The sequence below is a fragment of the Podarcis erhardii genome (assembly GCF_964252035.2).
Source record: "Podarcis erhardii genome assembly, chromosome: 1".
Lineage (NCBI taxonomy): Eukaryota > Metazoa > Chordata > Lepidosauria > Squamata > Lacertidae > Podarcis > Podarcis erhardii.
In genome coordinates this window covers 46,257,673-46,279,300 of record NC_138497.1, presented here as the reverse complement: position 1 = coordinate 46,279,300, position 21,628 = coordinate 46,257,673, and the positions used below count along the sequence as shown (strand labels likewise).

Genomic DNA, 21,628 nt, shown 5'->3' with positions numbered 1-21,628 from the left:
AGAAGTGTGCATGCACACGAAAGCTCATACCAAGAACTGACTTAGTTGGTCTTTAAGGTGCTACTGGAAGGAATTTGCAGTTTAGCTGGTCATGTTCTCCATGTGTGGTATTATAATCTAAGCAACATTTATGATTTTAAATACTGTTTATTTGGTATTTCAGTACAAAGTATTTGCTGGGATGAACAGGAATGGGCTGGTTGTTCAGATTCATTACACACCTACAATTCTTGAGTTCACAGAAGGATACGCTTAGTTTCAGGGCAGGGGTGGTAGTGCTGGCATTAAGACAATTTGAAGTGTCATACTAGATGTGTACCTGTCTCACCTAGATGCCTTAACAGAAGCATATGTTTAATACTTGAAGTAAGATGTAGCTATTGATTCGTAGTTTTAAAAATGAGTTTTTGCCAAAAGTACATGATAGTATTATAATTTTTTCTTCGATGGTTTAGTAGTGGCCTACCAGAGCCACTACTTCTTTCTTCACTTGAGACATGCAGAGAACATAGACTGAACAATTGGGCGGCCTAGACTGATACAGTGACTAAAATACTGAGCTAGGGATTCTCACTTTGAGATTCAACACTGCCATGAACTCATTAAGTGCTGTGGTATATTTTCAAAGGAGGCAGCCAACTGGTCAGCGCTCACAGCAGAAAATGAAAAAATAAATAGCCCAGTAGCACATTCAAGACTACGGAAAATGTATTGTTAGAGGATTACAGGATTGGCTTAGATGATATTTTAGGTCTCCAAGCCTGTGGTTTTCTATCTGCATGTTAGGATTCTAGGTAGTGATTAGAAGTGATGAAACCAGTTAATGACTCTGGCAAACCTTTTAAAGATCCTTTTTAGTTGGACAAGAAGTGTGTGTTGTCTATAGTTTACTACCTAAGCAGCTATGACAAGAGAAACTGGTTTCAAGGATATAACAGTATTATTGTGTAAGCTTAATGGATTACTAAGAGTGAAGCTTCTAGTGATGTAGACTCCAGCCCAAAAAGGTCTATGCCATAATAAATGTGTTAATCTTTAACAACTCTCTCCATTTCCCAAAGTTATCCTAACAACAATCCTGTGAGGCAGGTTAGGTTGAGATAGTGACTGGCCCAAGGTCTTTTGTGAGTTTCATGGGAAATTTATTCCTAGTCTTTATTCCAGGTCCTTGTCCATTTATAATCCCTCCACCTTATTCCACATTCTGGGGTGAGGTGGGGGATATAGAAGCAAATAAGTTGGAGGAGAGGGAATAACCCTTTCCCATAGGTCTGTTATGACCTTTAAAACTAAGCAAGGAAGGAAGGGTGTGAACAGTGGCAAGTAATTCATGAGGTACCTTGCTCCTTGCCTGACATGTGAGGCTTTCCCAGCTGTTGCCCTTAACTTCTGGCATGCTGCAAAAATGTCTGGCAGCAATTGCAACTTTCTCACCAATTTCTCAATGCAGATTGAAAGAATTGTGTCCTGGCATAATCGTATAGTAGATGACACACAGATAAGTATGGCAACACAGACAGTTAATGTACAGAGAAACACAGCTCTGAATGGTTGTGGTACAGCCTTTTATGATCCTCTGCCTGCTGTTGTCCACTCTCTTTCAACCAGAGACAGGAGACAATGCCAGCGTGTTCCAGAGATTTACACTCAGTGGGATTTTGTAAAGAAAATATTTTTTGGTTCTCTGTTTTTAGTTCAATTTTAAATGCCAATATTTTTAAAATTACAGCAGTTTTCTAGCAAAATAAATGCACATTTAATTATTTAAAATTAAGATTAAAAACACTCTCTCTCATGGTTTGAGCTCATTCTGTCCCCCCATCCCCCCCAAAACCCCGCTGTTGTTGTTGCAGTTGTTGTTGTTGGGTTTTATAAACAAGAATGTTATACAAATAAGTATACCACGTTTTCTCATGTTATTTGCATATCACAAAAATAGAGTAGTAAATGTGGAAAGCTATCTACAACATATGTTTCATTATTAGTCAATGTATGAGTTTTTAATCCTGCCCCCTCCCTTAAAGGGGACTCCTATCCATGTTTGCTTAAATGCAAATAGAAGTGTCAATGAGTACATTAACCAGGTTGTGTGATTGTTCAAAGGTTCCATTCACATTCAGATTAAGACAGGTAGAAGCTCCCTTTAGACCTTCTCTGCTCAACACAGGAATGCCTGGGACTGAGAAGGCAGGGAAGGGCTGTTTGGGCTAGTGCCAGCATGTGCAGCCCTATGCACTCAACACCAATTGCTATTTCCTGTTCAGACAAAATGTCTGAACGGGGCTCCTGACACAAGGCAATGTTATACTGGGGATGTAACTCCTTATAGCACAAACACAACAAGGCATTAAACTTACTTTTCCAAAGAAGCCTTTGAAGAACTTCCTTTCCTGGAGGAACAGGGGGGACAAGTCGAATGCTATTACTGTAGGTAGCTAAGGTGTCCCAGGGTTTTAAACCAACACATACATACAAAAAAATGGGGATTGGAAGGAAAGTAGGGAATGTTTAGGGTTATCCATAGAGGATGTGACAGGCAGATATGGAAAGTCCCATGAAAATGCACACAGAAAGCATTACATGGGCTTTTATTAGGACAGGCCATAGCTCTGAAATTGGTGGAAAGGAAAGGAAAAATCAGACCCAATTTCATGCAAAATGTTGTAGACTTCATTTTGTTTGTCCCTTTAGCTTTTAGTAGGTTACAAGCCAAACTTGGCAGCAGATATGGAGATGTTCCAAATTGGATGATGATGACTTGAAATCAGCACATTAGATAAGTTTTGAAAAGCTCGAGTTAATTAACAGAGCTCAAATAGCATGACAGCAAAAGGAAAATAATTTGGGGCGCATATTTCCAGTCCTCATCAAAAGCCTGCTTAGAAAAGGTGTTTGTGTTTAAGCTCATATACCCTCCATCATGATTTTCCAACAGTATTTTGTAAAGCAGATTTAGTAGAAAGTGTAGGGGATATTTATGCCGCAGTTTCTTTTGTTTTAGAATGTGGATTCTTTCACTGAAGAGGCTCCATATTAGATTTTGGCTTCTTACTCCCCCCCCCCCTCTCTCTCACACACACACCATTCAAAAAAATACAAGTAAACTATCTGCATCACCTAAGAGTTCTCTCTTCACTGTTATTATATGTATATAGTGCTTAGAGTTTTGTGATTAAGCAGTTTTATGAACCTTTCCAAATAAACAATGTGTACACTGAACAGGAACACTTCATACACATCTTGCAATATACATACAGAAAATGTGGTAGATTTGACAAGCACAATCAGCGAAGTGGGAGTATTACACATTTTGATGGCAATCAAATGCAGCAGCTTTAAGATATATTTCACAGGCAATTTTAAAATTATTTATCCATTTCAGAGACAAATAAAAGCCCAGATATATATTTCCTAACAATCCTCACTGAAAATTAAGGGATGGATCAATAGTGCTTTAAATTACTCCTGTGATGACTACCATGAAGCAAGCCATTTATGGGCTTTGGCTTGCTTCACAAGCTTCACAGCCTCCAGTACAAAACATTTATGGTGGTTTGGAGAAAGTTAGTCAATCTGCATGGTGAACTGCTGATCTTGAATGTCTTCCTACATGGCGGCAGCAGTTTCTTCATATGTACAGTGGTACCTCAGGTTAAGTACTTAATTTGTTCCAGAGGTCTGTACTTAACTTGAAACTGTTCTTAACCTGAAGCACCACTTTAGCTAATGGGGCCTCCTGCTGCTGCCATGCCGCCAAAGCACGATTTCTGTTCTCATCCTGAAGCAAAGTTCTTAACCTGAAGCACTATTTCTGGGTTAGCGGATTTTGTAACCTGAAACGTATGTAACCTGAAGTGTATGTAACCTGAGGTACCACTGTATAAGAGATACAAGGCCACATCTATGGTCACCTCTGATACTTAAGGGCCTTGAAGTAACAGCAGACTTTACAGACATTATGCCCCTTCTCTGCCATCTATCAGCTATTTCAACACATGGCACTGGGTGATGAAAAATCTAACTTAATATTGTTGCCTTAAATGATTAAAACTGTCTTCAAGATAGCTTATTACAAAAAAATATCGGTAAGAAAAATGGAACAACTGCACTAGGTTAAAAAAATGCTATAGGAGTACATACTTTAAGATTTGTTATGGAATTCCTTTTTTTCCCTTTTTTTAAGTTACCAGTTTGAAAATGTATAATCAATCTCATTCTCACACACACACACACACACACACACACACACACACACACATATGCCACCACTGCCAAGTTAAGCATTAAATATCAATATAAGCCTTCAGAAGATATGCCAGAGTTCAAGAGGTCCGTAAGGTACCTTGCTTAAGAAACTATATTAAGGTTTAATTTTCAAAAAGTGTTAACTTGGAAAAATTTAGATGTTCTAGAAAAAAGTATTAATGATAGAGAGCATGCAAAATGGATTTTAGGGTAGCTATGGAAGTTAATATTCAGATACACTAGTATTTTCAAACACTATTAAGTTTCGTTTACCTGCTAAAACAAGAAAATACATTAACAAATGTATCATATTTGCAAACAAAACGAAAAAAGATTTGTTAAAGACACTAACACTGAAGACAATTTTAACTACATGAGAGAGGATGGAGACAAGACACAGGCAGCTTCCAAAACAGTTTACTGATGGGCAGGTAAAATGCTGTTTGTCAAGAGGAAAGCTACATTTTAAAAGCATTGTGGTAAAAATTGTACATCAGTATTTTATTCTGTCAATTCATACTATTCTAAGTAGAGTTAGGAATAAGACTAATGAAACTATGCCATGTTCCAGCAGCCGTGACAACCAAAGTATATAAACTCAAGTATTCCCACCCCTCCTCTAGTGAGCTTGGATATGTGTTTCTCCGTAACTGAAAGTGAAAGGCAGTGTGTCCTAAAAAAAAGAAAAGAAAAAGTAACATTTTATATCTTTGGGGGAGCACTGCCTCACATAATCTTTTTGGTATAATTATCCAAATCTGAGGCATGCAGCACGTCCAGTGAAGACCATTTACTGCAGCCATTGAAGAGCACAGAAAAGGAGAAACCAGGTTTAGCCATTTAAGAGTTTACCACACACAAGTCAGTCTGTTTTGACAACATCAGATTGCTACACCCAGATAGATACATCAAGATTCAACTGCCCTTGAATGACTTATGACTTGTTCTGAGAGGAAATTGTTCTACTGTATTGGAAGAGACACGGTTGCCCTGTGAAAATCGAAGTTCAGTCGACAAAACAAAATCCTGGGTATAAGCTAACAAAGAAAATCCACATTTATGAACAGAAACAAAAAGCAGCAACTTAAGAATGATCTCTACAGTTGGATGTTTGGTTGACATTTCAAGTCCCAATATGAGAATGCTCCTCAGTAATCAGTAGAAGTGGCTTGAGAGGAGTGAAATACATCAATATTTTAGAAAAGCAGCACTAAAGTCAATATCAATTGGCTTTATTGACAAATGGTCTGACAGAATCAGTTAATCTTTATAGAATAATATAAGTGAAAGCTGTATGAGCTTAAGATTTCAGTAGAAATAGAAGTCTCCTGTGTTGAATGCCACACAAGGAAGGCCCATAGTCTTGTGATTTCCATGTGCCATCTGTGTGTAATAGGTGGTTTCAAGTGACTGTTATTTCAGAGTGATTTTCATTGGATATAGTACACAACCATTTTGTTTAAGTTATGGACATGAACAGGGAATTCAAAGACTGAAGTTATGTTCTTTGATTCCAGAAATGTAGTGTGCAATGTGCCAAATGTGTTATATGCACAACTTTAAACATCTGTCTCTTTGGGCTTAGAAATCGGGAGGTGGGGATAGTTCTATTGATCACTTTGTAATTAGTTGCACCAGACACTCATGTAACTAATTTGACAATGTGCTTGCTCCCCCCCCCCAAAAAAAATATGGAGAGCATCATTTATACTAACAAGTCTGAGACTTCTTCCTGCCCATGAAATGCTCTGTGGAGTATAGCATTCACATCTTCCAAAATGTTCAAGACAATGAGAAACTGAGGATGGCATCTAATCATATCACTGGAGTTCGTTCAAAAGCTCAAAGCCCATTTTTTCATCCTCTTGTCTGTGACTGAGAGAAGGAAACAACAGGTTTGAGTCTGAAGTCACTATGTTCACATGCAAGAGGACCTTTTAAAAATCCTTTTAGTATTTTGTAGTAGGCTTAAGATTTATTGATGCAGTCAATGAAGAACACAGAAACAACTAAAAAAATGTAATCAGTGGGTGTCAAAAGTCAGCTACTCCATTTAAAACAGGGATGCAGAACAGAATTTAGCCAGTGGGCCGGAACCCTGCAAAGCCAGGTTCAGGTAGGCGGACCCAATCTCCTGTCAATCACTTGATGTCACAATGATACCAGGTGATCCTTTTTGCCTTTGCAAAGCATGCAAAAGGCTTTCTAAGCCATGGCAATCAGCTATTAATCAGGGCTTAGAAAGCACAGTGTTTGGGGGTGCCTGCAAACTCCCTTTCACCCACTCCCCCCCCTTTACCTGCTCCACTTCTGATGGTGTATGCATCAGGTGTAGGGCAGGTGGGCATGACTTGGCTGGAGTATAAATAGGCCCCAGGCCGGAGTTTCCCTGCCCCTAATTTAGAAGATCTTATATGGCATGTTTTTCTTCTTAGTGAGGAATCTGATCACTACAAATATTCAAGAGAGGTTTTTCCAGTTCTTCCCCATCTTCAGTCATGAGTGGAAGCAGGTATCAGGAAGAGTAAACACTCTATACAGCTAGTATCAGTTAACCATCTGGACACCTAAGTACAGCAGTAAAGTGAAGGCCTCTAAGCACATATATGCTATGGCAGTCCCAGTCCATATAGCACAGAGAATAACTATCCAAAAAGCTAACCGGCTTAATATAAAGATAGCGGCATTTGTTTGAAGCACAAATAGCACACTTCCGAGAGAGGTCTCCTTAAAAAAAACCAACAGCAATAAGCCTAAGTCTTTCAGAACTGTTTTAAGAACATAGAATAGCTACTTTGATCAGGACAGAGCAACGGTTCTAGCTCTTCTTCCAATTTGACTGGTATGCTTCTGCAATCATAAACTCTGCTTTAAGGCAGCTATTTAAATTCCCCTACAAAAACCTCTGTAAATGGAAAACAATTGCATACTTAAAGTAATATTTTAATAAGTATACATACAGCTTTCAGTCTCTTCACAGCATCTTCACATATATGCATTCCTCTTGATTCATCTACTTCCACATGTCCCAGATACTGAAAGGGAGAGTGGAGGGGAAAAGCACCGATTAGAATAATTGGACTAAACCAGCACTTTGTAGTTGTATTTATCTTCGTGTATCAGCTGGATTAAGTAGTCCAGTATTTTCACACATACTATACACCCTCAACATAATTCAGACAAAATATAAGTCTAAGGACAAAACTATGACTCAGAACACAGCCATGTGATTTTTAAACAGGCCTTATTGTAGCTAGGATTGTGAGAAGGATTTAAAAGATCTTTATATCACCAGGCACAGCCACTGCCCTCGGACCAATGAAATCTTGCCATTTTATAGCCCTTCCACCCAAGTCCATAAATAGTAAACCTTCCAAGTGCTGTCTTGAGACATGGTTAAGACAGTCTTTCCTTACAACAAATGATTTTGTGGTTTCCATTAATCGTAGAATTTATAATACTGAAGAATCTTCTCTGGGTGATCAGTCTAATTCTACTTGTTATGAAGTACTATATCATAGATAAAACTAATATAATGCCAACTACTGACAAGCCATTTATTTAAACAAGGCTCTAGAACCAGCTCCTCATTTTTAACAGGCTGTTATGGATGGGGCTAATACGCAGGAACATGACTGCTGCAGTGTTATACAAAATGACTTTGTATGTCCGGCCAGTCTTCATTCTGAAAAAGGGATGTTATATTTCATCAAGGAACTACAGTATGCAAACTATTATACAGTCCCAATGACCATAGCATTGTTACTAATTATATAGGCTTAATCTAAATACTTTGCCTGGCAATTTACCTCATGCAAATAGGCAAGGAAAAAGGTGTCAAGATTAAATAAAGTTAATTTATTCTAAAGGCCCTATTTGTTGGCCTATTTCTAATAGGAATGAAATCTTAAGTTCCTAATTGCATAGAGTATTACAGAAATTATTTAAGTTCTTACACCTATTTCATAAGCTTGAGAAAGCCCAACTCTTCCCCATCTCACACCAATAAAAATGAGGCAGAGTGAAGATCTGCAATTCTAAGCAACTATTGGTACTAGTGGAATAATTTCAATTCAATTCAGCAAAATTAATATGTTCAAGTCCATTCAAATGCAAGTAGGATAGGTCTCCACGTTATGGCTACCATTCTATTACAGAACAGTACCATTTAGAACTGGACTGGTAGCTTGAGCACCTCATGTGCTTAAAACGTCAAGAATTAAGAGTTCTACACTGTAGTTTGTAGGATTAAATAGAAAGATTCACAAGCAGCAGCCACAGAACCAAAAGTGATCCTCATTGAGGGACGGGGGAAATTGTCCCATCCTCCCAATGCCATGCCACAAACATAGCTATTTAGTAGTATGATTTGTCCACCACTCTTAGAATAAGTTCAAGGTTCCAACCCTCAAAGAGGTCAGCAAAGCATCTACAAACTGTAGATTGACTTTTATGCAAGACTGTACTATCATCCATATTTCTTTGAAAAAGTAAAGAAAGCCAAACCAAATCCATGTTTTCTGCAATCTGGGGGTCTTCACAAATGCCCATTAACTTCTTTCCAATTTCTTCTATTCAGCAAGACTTCCACTGTTGTTTTTAAAAAGCAAAAAAAGCAGGTATCTTCTTGCTATATAAAGCTTCTCGGTACTCTATAAAACCATGCTCTTATATTTCTGGTCAGGTATGGGTGTGTGATATTCAGTTGGAGGTACACATTCTGACACTGGAAAATGCATCTTAAGTCTCCTCATTTACTTACCTATTTAATGTTCCAGTGAGGTTTATAAACACAATTACAAATAAATGACATTGGTGGAAATAGAGTCTTCTTTTTAATAATAATAATAATAATAATAATAATAATAATACCATTTGCCGCAAGTCAGAAGATTAACATTTACTTTACCACTCCTGAATGCTTATCTCGCACCAACAGTACCACAAAGGCAGTACTGCAAAGGTCAAACATCAAGCCAGCAGAAACTGTGTACTAAACATAGATGAAAAAGTAAGCATTCTACTTACTGAAAAGAGTTTAATTTCTATAAATGCAGCTCTACTTCTATAAATGCAGCCCTACTTTAATGGAGTAGGGAAGCCAAATACAAAAGAAAACCACCTCTACTACAAAACAAGTGTAAGAAAATAGAATTTAGGGGGAAATAAGACTGTACTATTATTAGCCTATGGGACATGGGTGGCGCTGTGGGTTAAACCACAGAGCCTAGGACTTGTTGATCTGAAGGTCGGCGGTTCGAATCCCCGCGACGGGGTGAGCTCCCGTTGCTCAGTCCCTGCTCCTGCCAACCTAGCAGTTCGAAAGCACGTCAAAGTGCAAGTAGATAAATAGGTACTGCTCCAGCAGGAAGGTAAACGGAGTTTCCGTGTGCTGCTCTGGTTCGCCAGAAGCGGCTTAGTCATGCTGGCCACATGACCCGGAAGCTGTACGCCGGCTCCCTCGGCCAATAAAGCGAGATGAGCGCTGCAACCCCAGAGTCAGCCACAACTGGACCTAATGGTCAGGGGTCCCTTTACCTTTATTATTAGCCTGGATAACTGATAAAAACACTTTTCTACTGAATATCTGCTTTGTAAGCAGTCAGTTTGCAACAAAAGTATCCCCATTAGATCTACAGAAATTATTTATTGCATTCTTGTGTGTATTCCATATGTGTGTGACTCCTGCAAGAAACGGAATAAGAGCTACCTGATACAGTTGATTGCGAACACCAACATAAGGTGGAAAGAGGTAGTTTGGGACAAAAGATATAAAAGCCATGACTGTGAGCTGCTGGTAAGAATACTGTTGCACCAGTGTAGAATATGGATCAGTACAAGCATCATATCAAGACATAGGCCTCTTACCATCAGAGTTGCCTACTCTTTTCATATTCTAGCCTGTCTTAAGATCGCTTATTTCATATCCACTTAAACAGATTCAAAAAGCACAATGCTTTTTCTTTCTTTAATCTGCTACCTCCTCTGTTGAAGCAACTCAAAGACACACAATACAGATCTATGAGAACCATTAAAACAGCCATTCCTATTTGCTAAAGAGTGCTTAACACTACTAAGCAGCATGAAAAAATTAGTTATCCACTAAAGGGTGAGACTTGCTGTGAGAAACAGAGAACAATAATTTTTAACACTGTTCCAAAAGTGTAAATCACACCCTTGCCTTAGCTAGCAACTTTCTATAATGAACTTTTTTTAAAAAAAAAATCTGACTAGCATGGAAGACATTTGGAAGTTTTTTTAAAAAAAAATATGGCTGCATGATGTAATGTTTAACTACTTTGATCAATCAACGAATACCCTTTTGATTAAAAGGTTCTCCAATTAACCTTTAAAGATACATTACTCTTTCTCTATATAACAAATGTATTTAAGATGCCTACTGTATAATTTAATAACAAAATATGCTTATTCTTCAGACTATAGCTTTATACATGTGCAAATGTATGCAAATGTATGCCAATTTAAACAAGTAAAACTTGTAAGATTTTTTTCTTTAACCAACATTTCTTTATTCAGCCCCAGCGATATTTTACATACAGGAAGAACTATAAAGAAAATGTGTGCATAGACAAGAAACAGGATTTGTACAAATACAAACATTCTTCCATGTAACTATTGTTAGCATGATCCAAACACAAACAGGATTTAGAAGTTTGCTGCAGTTCTTAAAAGAGTAAATATATTTACCTTAACAGGAAAGCTGCATTTGCCAGTCCGAACCCCTTCTTCATCTGTCTGCCACTGATGTGGCCTACTTGCTTCAGGGACATAGACATCTTTCTTTCTTCTGAAGCTCTGTCGTAATTTATTCATTGCTCAGTTCTTGTGCCCTACAAAAAAGGACATGGTTTAAATGAAAATTGAACTCGGATCTCAATATAAATAATGAACCAATCTACCATATTTCTCCAACATGGTAAAAGGCTTGCTCAGGCAGTCCTTTAATATTACACTAACACGGGGAAGGCTTTTCCATGGATTCATCCCTTGGTGCATCCCATGGTGCTTATGTAACCTTGGAAGGCTCACAAGCACATGCACAGAGGCCAATTGCATGTCTCTTTTCCATAGAACCAGCAGCCCAGGATGCTGACCTTGTATATAATTGGATGAACCCATGGAAATGTGCTCCTTTCATGTCAGTGCAGTAGTTAAGAGGATACCTTGGGGGGAGAGCGAAGGAAAGCATTGTGGCATGTGCTTCAGGACCAGCTTGAGTGGCTATGTTCAAATTGTCTATTGTTTCACATATTCAAGTTATTACTGATCCATCTTCCACTTCCATTTTCATCTCCTGACACAAGATGATGCCCCTTCCATAAGCACATAGGTTTTCTGCCATTCCTGTTCATGAGAAAGGCTTACATTTCCTAAAGCCTCCAATACTGTACTGCAAATTATTTCTAAAATGCTATTCAAGCCTCATACTGAAGTCTTTGCCTATACAACACAAGATCTATTATGCCTCTGTAGAGATCACCCACACATGTTCAGACACCACAGAATACCCTATGGAGCAGGAAATCACTATAATGCTTGGCATTATAGTGATGCCCATACAGTTCTGCCCATTCAAAGTCACTATTTCCCACAAAAGAAAGCATGGACCAGCACAATACCAAAATATGAAGCTTGACAGAGGTCACCACTGTGAATAGCTTCATAGCTGACCTGCTAGACTCCTTAATGAATTAAGCAACAAACATTATAGCTAATGAAATTTATATTTTGACAATCTATGGAAATTTGTATTTACCTCAGTACTTAGGCTATTTTATATTAGAATGCATTTATAGCTATTTATAGCTATTACCCTTTACCTTTACCTAACCCTTTTGGGTTATGTAACATTACCGAAGGACTAAGGTGAACACAAACCCAATCTGAATTTCAAAACAACCTGTCACTGACTTTTTCAGATGGTACATTTACCTTCTAGCAAGCCAGTAAGTTACTCTTCAGTATCCCAGCAATGTCAAGTATTGAAAGCAGTCTGCCAGCATCCTGGGTATGCTGGTGTTACTAAGGCTGCTTGCCAAAGCAAACACTTCCACCCACGTATGAATTCCTAGTTATTACCTGGGGTGCCTTTCATGATCTGATGACAGGAAGTTTACAGCACAGGAAGCAACTTTGGTACACAGTTTGGTAGTGTCTGAACCCCAGAAGTGAAAACCTATCTGATTATTAAAAGATGCAGGTTGGCCCTTGAAAGTGCTTTCAGCACCATAGCTCTGCAGCCATTGCAATCCAAACCAATAAAGCTAAAATATAATTGGCAGCAAATGATCACTAATTGTACAGTAAATGATAGGATACCCTCTCAGTTACTATAACAATTGCATCATGTAGAAGTATGGAGTAGAAGCCAAGCTATTACAAGTGATTGTTATGAAGAGTATCTTAACAGCACATATGTTTGAACCTATCTGTTTTAACAACATGCTGGTAAACAACTTAATAAACAGAACCCCCCCCCAAGCCTAACATTTTAGCAGAATATGTTAAACATGTCAAGGTACAATGAATTCATCTGTTGAGTTCAAGTATATTCCAAGGTGAACAAACTATGAAGCAAATTTATCAAATGGCACCTGGTCAAAGCTGCCGAAAGACTGTTTGTTGCTCAGAGACCAGACTGTTTCATTGAAAGCTATTAACATAGCTGCTGAACTGCTCAGACTGAAGCCTTCAGAGAAGGAAGATGAACGGGCAGTTTTTTTCCACTGGCTTCTAATTCATCAGTAGGCACATGTTGTGTCATGCCTTATTATCCGAGATGAATGGATACACTCCAGATAACTTCCATAGCGAAGATACAGGCAATGCCCTTCTGCAAATACAGAACTGCCTAGCATATACTAAATGGTTTCTCTCCACCCACAATGGCTGCGTCTGCACAGAATGCTAAACCATGGTTTGTTTCAACTGTGGCATGTTCAAATCACAAATCATCTTACAGACAATCAGACAAGGCACTGCTTGTTTCTTCCAAGCTTATTTTGTTGTCCAGTGGTTCTTCATAATTTTTATCTTGCTGAACATCTGGGGTGGAGTAGCCAAACAAGCAACACTGTGGCTGAACAAATCATGGTTTAGTGATATGTGTGCCTGAATCAGTATGTCACCCAGCTTCAGAAGACAGTGCATATATTATGACTTCTGCAGTCAGCATGAAATGCCTGGGGGCCAGAAGATACTATTACTGAGGATGGGAAGAACAATTATATGCTGCTGGTAGGGGCTGGGATTTGACAGAGGTTTCCCTTTGCTGCTGCAAAAAGACCCTGCTGCACCCAAAATTGCAGGCTGTTGTGAAACTTCCATTAGCATTTTGGAGATGAGCAGAGCCAGCCAGGGATCCACTGGATCTGAAACCAGTCCATCTTCCTTAGAGCTACCGAATATGGGCCTCTCTGCTGCACCAGTCCAAGAGGAAAATTAACTCTGCACCTGCACACAGTTAAGATTACTCAGTTAGTGAATCACAAGGTAAAGGAAGCTTCTTACCTGTGGGATTCAACATGCCCTTGCCACTCATGTGTGTTGCATGGACAGAACTATAAATGAGGCAGTGTCAGCACAAAGGACACTGTTAGAACCAGGACCTTGTAAGAATATCTGAGGTTATTACCAACACAGTACAGTTGTGCAATATTTAACATTTGAACTGAGAAGTTTGGATATCCACCGGTCACAGCCTTCAACAGCAGGGACACATAGAGCTCATCAATAAGCTTTAAAGCTTTAAAAAGTGAACTGGCAGGTAACGGGAGGATTATAGCAAATGGATTTGATAAAAATGGATTACACCTATCTCTGCAACCTGGCTTTTCAGATAGAGGTGTCAAGGCTATGAATGATGCGAACTATTGGAGTTTGAAGTCCAGTGAACTATCCTTCCATAACACAAGAACAGCTGATCTATTACCACCACAATCGTGTTGAATAGGATTTGAGAGCTTGACCAAGTTAAATTCTCAGTCACAACTAGACATGTAAGAACTGAAACTATCAGAGCAAGATCACAAACAAAGGAAACATAGAAGCAGCACATATATTTTTCCAAGTTCTCTCACGATAAGAAGCTGAAATTTTCCTGTTACTTAGGAGTACTGATGCTAAGTTCGTGAACAGCTAGATAGAATACTCCCTCCTCTGGAATACCATCAACCTCTTTTCACCTTATTCCTCTCTCACTTTTAAAAAAATGCATATCTGCATAGTCCATCCAGCAAAATGCAACAATTTAAGACACATCTCATGTAACTCCAAAGCAGCTTCTTCAAATTATGTTGAAACTATTCCCTGAACTCCAGAACAAGAAAACATTATGTACTGCAACAGAAACCAAAGATTATGGATTTCAACCAACTTTGATTTACTTTTAATCATAACTACTCTTAAGTATTCAACAACTTTTCCTTTATCTGCACTTCTATAAATGCACACCACATCCCCTTCACTAGCAGAACATCGGTCTTCCTCTCAAGTAATACTAGTGCTGCCAAACTACTTTCAAACCTGATTGCCATTCGTTGTCCAAATAATTAGGCAAGTAGTAAAATGGCAGACTAGCCCAGGACATATGATTTAATAGTTACAAAAAAGGTCAAACATTTAACTTGGACTCAGTGACTCTCAGTAGGCAGGAGGAAAGAATGGACGACGAAACCTAGAGAAAAATAGTCTAGGGAAATTTACAGCTGTACTATATCCTTCACAACTTCAGAGCAGGCACACAGAGAGGAGTCCAATTGCATTATTTCACCAGCCTCTCCACCCCAACCCCTTTATAGTTATTTCAGCCTCAGAGATACTTCTTGAATGTGCACACAAAAATGGTTTAAATGAATTAAGGGGTTATTCCAGGGCAACAGATGGTTTGCTACAAGCTCCAGATTTTACAAAGGAAAACAAAACTTTTAATTGCTTTTTGTCTTCGTTTTTTCAGGCTTATATACAAGCCTAACTTGATCCCCTTTCCAGCCACAAGTTGTAGCAAAACTTTCACATCTCTACATCAAGTAGCTTTTTTAAAAAAGCTATTCATTTTTGGCCCAAGCTATATATGATAAAAATCTGTTACTCTTCAGTCTGCCAGGTTTTACAGAAAGCTCTTCTATGGCACACACTTTTATTTAGCATTTTATGCATCTTCTGTAAGAAACATAATAGCATAAAAGTTCTTTTAAAAAACTATAGTAACGATACAACCCTATTCTTCCTTATCATTACAGATTGAGATGATCCAAGAGTCAATACTGATTGCTGCCGTTTGATGGCACACATTTTTGAAGTTTTAGAGACTTAAACATAAAGGCATGCTCAGTTTTGAATCCTAAAGAAGAAAAAGCTGTAGTAGTGCCAATAACTTAAAGACTGTGTATTTTAGAACCACACCCTGAGTTCTACCGCTTGCCAAAGCCAAACAGCTGCATGCTGTTAAGAACTTAACAGGAACAATACATGTAAGAACTCAATTGCTTTTACCACTAGTTACTAGACATTCCCTCTGCTTTAGGTTATCAACATACCATGCAACTTTTGCTCAGAAACATTTTAACAGGATCATGCCTGCAACTTGCGCAAGGGTTACGTTCTGGGGAGCGTGCTAAAGCTAAAATTGTGTATAGCCAAAACACAATAGCAGGTGTCAGCAAACTTTTTCAGCAGGGATCTGGTCCACTGTCCCTCAGACCTTGTGGGGGGCCGGACTATGTTTTGAAGAAAAAAAAACAAACAAACGAATTCCTATGCCCCACAAATAACCCAGAGATGCATTTTAAATAAAAGCATACATTCTACTCATGTAAAAACACGCTGATTCCAGGACCTTCCGCAGGCCGGATTTAGAAGGCGATTGGGCCAGATCTGGCCCCCGGGCCTTAGTTTGCCTACTCTTGCACAATAGGTTCAACAGCTGACAGGATTGCCAAAGACTTTGTTCCCCAGACAACTGACCCCTTTTAAGTTTTTTACAATTTCTGAGTGCGTAAAGCTAAATGTGCAGACGTTAAATGTGTGTAAGTTGCAGGCTTATTGCACAGCCAAAGTCAACAGAAGGGTTTGGACAGGGGTAACTGGTGCCTCCAGGGAGTCAGAATAGTACAAGTCCTGCTCCCAGTGGCGTAGCGTGGGGGGTGCAGGGGGGGCCGGCCGCACCGGGCACAACATCTGGGAGTTAGGGTTAGGGGCGCAAATCCACGGGTTAGGGGGCACAAATCCACGGGTTAGGGGGTGCAAATTACTTGCCTTGCCCCGGGTGCTGACAACCCACGCTACGCCAATGCCTGCTCCCTCTACCAAGCCACTCCCATTGCACCTTCTTCCATCAGCCCTACACACTTCAAGCTTCTCCTACCCGTTCCACTCAAACTCTGCCCTCACTAACCCCTCCTATCAGCCACAGAAGGTAAATGGAAGGCAGCTGGGCAAAAGTATTTATCCTTAGAGTTCGTTTCATTTCATTATGGAATGAAAAACAGTATTACATAAATCTGCCATCATGAACTTGCTTCTGGAGAGCAAAAAGCCCAATGTCCTCAAGTACAAGAAGAATGCTCGGCTCACCTAATGAATATGCAGGTTCTCATACGGTATGGAGCTGTGCATTCTGCTCCCTATAGCCCACTATCAAGCCACAAGCAGCAAGCCAAGAACAAACGTTGACTATCGCTTGTGATTTGTTAGGCGGGAAACACACCACAAGTCCATGTTCAGATGGCATGAAAAACAGCCCTGCGCAAAAGAGCATTATTCACAATACACAGTCTGTCCAGGCATATAGCAAGAGCATCTGTTCCAAATGAAATGGGTGCAACCTATACAAAACTGCAGGTTTAAGGTCTATTTCAGCTTAGCTAACTATTTTTAGCATGAATTGTGGCTTTGATTTCTTTAGTCTGCCATGTGTTTCCATTAACCTTTAAAATGAGATACAAACTCAAAAATTGTATCTGGGTGTTCTAAAGTGTATGCTGACCCTTAAACCATGACTTTACTATGAAAGCCTCTGCCACAAAAAAGATCTTAAAATGCATTTCACTACCACCACATGAGTTTCAAACTTTCCCAAGTGAATAAAACTGGAACTGGAACTTTAGAATACTGCTTCTCACAGCGGAATTTTTATAAGTAAAAGCAAGAGAAAAAAAGTTGTACGTGAGAGATTCATCAGTTTTAAAAACAGAAGTGGTAAAATCAAATCATTCCATTAGAACAAGTGTTCAGTCCTCGCAGAAGTTTTATCTTTATATATTCAAGGTACAAAGGCCAATCATATTTATCCAGGAGAAACGGATCTGGAGCAGTGTGTGTGGTTGGTGTAAAGTTTTACCTGTCCTTTGAATACATGTTTTTATCTGCTGCAGGCAGCTTGGTAAGTAAGTACAAAGTTCTTTTGTGGACTGGTAATCATTAGCAACCAATCCACCTATGGAGTGTAGTTTGGACAGAGGACTTGACAACTTAAAGATTCTTGGAACAATTGCTACTTGCCTCAAATCAGTGTTCGAAATTAATCAGGTGCCAGGCGCATTTTGCAACTGGCATGTGTCCAACTCTGACCATGCAGAGATCTCTGGGGGCCTGGTTGGTGCCTGACACCTCCATCTGGCTGGCCCCTCCAGCTTCCTTGCAGGGATTTTAAAAGTTATTTAAGAGCTTGAATTCAGAAGTTAGGATCCTAGAAAATGCTCAGCTAGTATCTATGCCATGAAATTCAGTTCTAGAACAAGTGAACTCTTGGTTTCTCAGCTAGCAGGAACCTTAGATATGATTGGATAAAAACACATTACTGTAAAACAGCCTAAAAAGTGAAGCCCAACATTCTATTCTTAGAGCTCTCTTGCAGCAAGGGGACTTAAAGCCCTTAAGGGTGAGGATTACCGCTCGAGTACAGAAATCACTTCAGGGAGTTCAATGGAACCAGGAATTAGCCAACAACATGCATGAGAAGGAAACCAAGAGGGTCACAATTGGAAAAGTGAATGGCACATGAGTATTAGGAGTAAAAAGCATCTCAAACTGTACTTTAAAAAAAAGAAAAGAGGGGGAAAGGTGTTGTTACTCACCATGAAGTTGCTACAGTAAATGCCACACTGTTAACATTGGTTGGGTTTGTGTGTGCCAGTACAGTGGTACCTCGGGTTAAGTACTTAATTCGTTCTGGAGGTCCGTTCTTAACCTGAAACTGTTCTTAACCTGAAGCACCACTTTAGCTAATGGGGCCTCCCATTAGCTCCCGCTGCCACCGCAGCACGATTTCTGTTCTCATCCTGAAGCAAAGTTCTTAACCCGAAGTACTATTTCTGGGTTAGCAGAGTCTGTAACCTGAAGTGTATGTAACCTGAACCGTATGTAACCTGAGGCACCACTGTACTGTGTACCCTTGAGTACCTCTGAAAAAAGCACTGATCTCAGACATGTGTACTAAGAAACACTTCAATCATCCCTTCAGCCAAAAGGATGGAACTAATCCTTTTCTAGTTTGTTCATGCAAGATCAGTAATAAACAAAGCAGCAGAGCTTCATAATCTCATATGGTAGGAGGTTGCCTACCTCATATATATCGACCATTGGTCCTGGCTATGTACATGGTGCAGCACCAGGGTGGTGTTTCAAAAGCAGTTGATATTCTTTATGTATATGCAGTCACTGCAGAATACAGTCAACTTTGAATCTTTATGCCATCAGCCACTCCACCACATAATGCAGAAAGCTGTCTGTGGACAAACACCAGCTCCCTCGGCCTGAAACAAGGTTAGCGTCACATCCCATGGTCAGGTTTGACTGAACTGTCCAGGGGTCCTTTACCTTTTACCACTCAATTCCTATCAGACTTCTGGTCTGTTTTGACAAATGGTCTTGTGCCTGGCATTTGACTAGAGTGACACAGGGGGGCTTAGGCATGGCATTTAAGTCAGTCAGAATGATCATTTTGGAGGAGTTTTGATACACATCCCAAGACTCCCTTCCTTGGAGATGGCACAGAACTTCACATCTGCCAAGCAAACCCTGATCTGCTTCCCAATTTTACAGGCAAAACTGACCACACATGTGCTGCACTGGATTACACTCAGGTAACCTGACCAATATACAGTACATCTAAAATATTAACAGGAGGAAAAACTTGACTGTATTAAACATCTCCCCAGCAACCTTGGATACTAGGAATAGTCAGTTCTACTGATTAATCTGCAGGTTTTAGCAGGTATAACTGGCTCCATCTTAGGTTGTTGTTATTTGTTTTGCAGGTCGTTTTTGGCGTGGGGATGGGCAAATGAATCAGCTTCCTAGAAGCTGATAAGAGGAGTGCTCCAAAAATCTACCTTGCCCCTTTGAACATCTCTATGAAATTGCTAAATGGCATGATTCATAGGTCTGCTATGGGGTTATCATCATCACCCTGTCAATCAGACAATTCCATTTTTATCAAATCTACGAGTGTCAGTTTTAGTTCTTATCTCAGGTCTGATAGCTGTACTTTGGTTAAAGCTGAATACAGATAAAATTCATTTTAATCCTCAGATTGCAGGGGACATATATACAAAAATTATCCAGTAGTATCTTAGAGACCAACCAAGTTTGTTCTTGGTATAAGCTTTAGTGTGCATGCACACTTCTTCAGATACACTGAAACAGAAGTCACCCGACCCTTATATTGCAGGGGACAGTGAGGTGTATTTGATTAATCTGCTGTGATTTGTCAATTATGCTTGCAGTCCAGGAGAGATTTTGGCTCTGCCTCTGATATTAGTTAAAAGAGTGAGAGATATAGCCAACACAAGTCTTTTACTATCTGCATTCAGTCTGCTATATCTAGACAGAAGGAATCTTTACATAACATGCATCTGATTGCCTTAAAGCATTTGGAAAATTTACGCTTGGACAAAATGCAATAACTTGCCTCCTGCCTGATACAGGATAGCAGGGTCACATAACAGTACCTGCAGCAACTGCAATGTTGCTGGCTTCCAGATGCCATTCAAGATGTTGCTTTGACCTTTAAAGCTCTAAATTATCTTTCTCAGGATATAGTAGGAATATCTCCCTCCCATGTATCTCCTGGGATACTGGGAAGCCACCCACTTTAAAAATTATTTGTACTGCAATGTCTGTCAAAACTATGCATGATGGTGGTGAAACAAGTAGTTAATATATATTTCTACTGAATATTAGCAGCCACATACTGCTCAATAACAGATAAGGCATTATAAAAGTATTCAGGAACAGCCCCTGACAACACAGTATTGACACTATATTCCTTTTTTAATGAAGAGATCAGAAAGGTCATAAAGTCTCTGTTCGTAGGACAAACATTTCAGAAAAGAATGGTTATGAAACAAGCATGCCCTCAGAAGTTAAACTAGTATTAGCTTGGAGTCAGCAAAATGAAACACTTTATAATGCCTTTGTACAGGTTCATACAGAAATGTAGTAAAACATACTACTCAACAATAAAAGTGTATAATGGTATAATGAGAAAGTGGATTGTAAGAGGACACATGGAATGCAAGACGTACGGTAAATCTTGATTTAAAATGGGCTGCTTTACTATTTCCACCAAATTAACTCACTGCAGTATTCTCTTCCAACAGGGTTAACTGACAAACGGTTAGCCCATGCAACTGCACTATAGGGTGAGACTTTTGATTTATCAGACTTTTCCAAACAGTGTTTGGGATATAAGCCCAAGAAAAGCTTAATTGCTAGACTCAGTACAAAGCAATCATTCTGGTCTAAAATCTAAGCTGGAGAGGAAGGATCGAACATTTTTTATGTATGCAACAACGGCAGCAAGGATTCTCATTGCAAAAAACTGGAAAACTCAAGATCTACCCACACTGGAAGAGTGGCAGATGCAGCTGATGGACTATATGCAACTGGCCGAGATGACCGGCAGAATCCGTGATCTGGGAGAAGAGAAGATGGAGGAAGACTGGGAGAAATTCAAGATGTATCTACAAAAACATTGTAATTTGGTTGAATGTTAAGAAGGATGCTAGATTATAAAAAACTGGCCACCACTAAACTAGATTTAAATTTGATGATAAGTGAGACTAAAGAAAATATAAAATTTTTTGGAAGAAGTGCTAGATTATATTTGAATGAGTGGACATGAGATTGTAAACAAATTGATAATTTGTTTGGAAAAAAATTTTTTAACGATGTAAATGGGAGCGGGAGACGTGAGGGAGTCCAAAGAAGTGATGAAATTGTTGTAATAGAAGTAAGATCGTTTATTATGTGTGCATTTATATTTAAAAACCTTAATAAATATTTATAAAAAAATAAAATAAAATCTAAGCTGGAGAGGAACCTAAGTCCTCCCTTTGTCCCTGCCTCCAACTCAACTACC

The 21,628-nt window shown here is 39.3% G+C and overlaps 1 protein-coding gene across 6 annotated transcripts in view; it reads right to left on the bottom strand.

The window, feature by feature from the left end:
- Window positions 1-21,628, bottom strand: part of NUMB (NUMB endocytic adaptor protein) — a 65,998-nt gene that overhangs the window by 16,611 nt on the left and 27,759 nt on the right. For 4 of the 6 annotated variants that reach the window (XM_081881680.1, XM_081881684.1, XM_081881682.1 and 1 more), the window contains exons 2-4: window positions 10,954-11,096; window positions 7,206-7,280; window positions 2,358-2,390 (exon numbers count right to left, since the gene is read on the bottom strand). In XM_081881680.1, the coding sequence (XP_081737806.1) occupies window positions 2,358-2,390; window positions 7,206-7,280; window positions 10,954-11,079 (234 nt within the window). In that variant the 5' untranslated portion in view covers window positions 11,080-11,096. The remainder of the gene's footprint in view (window positions 1-2,357; window positions 2,391-7,205; window positions 7,281-10,953; window positions 11,097-21,628) is intronic. The other 2 variants (XM_081881683.1, XM_081881685.1) reach the window with 1 other exon arrangement.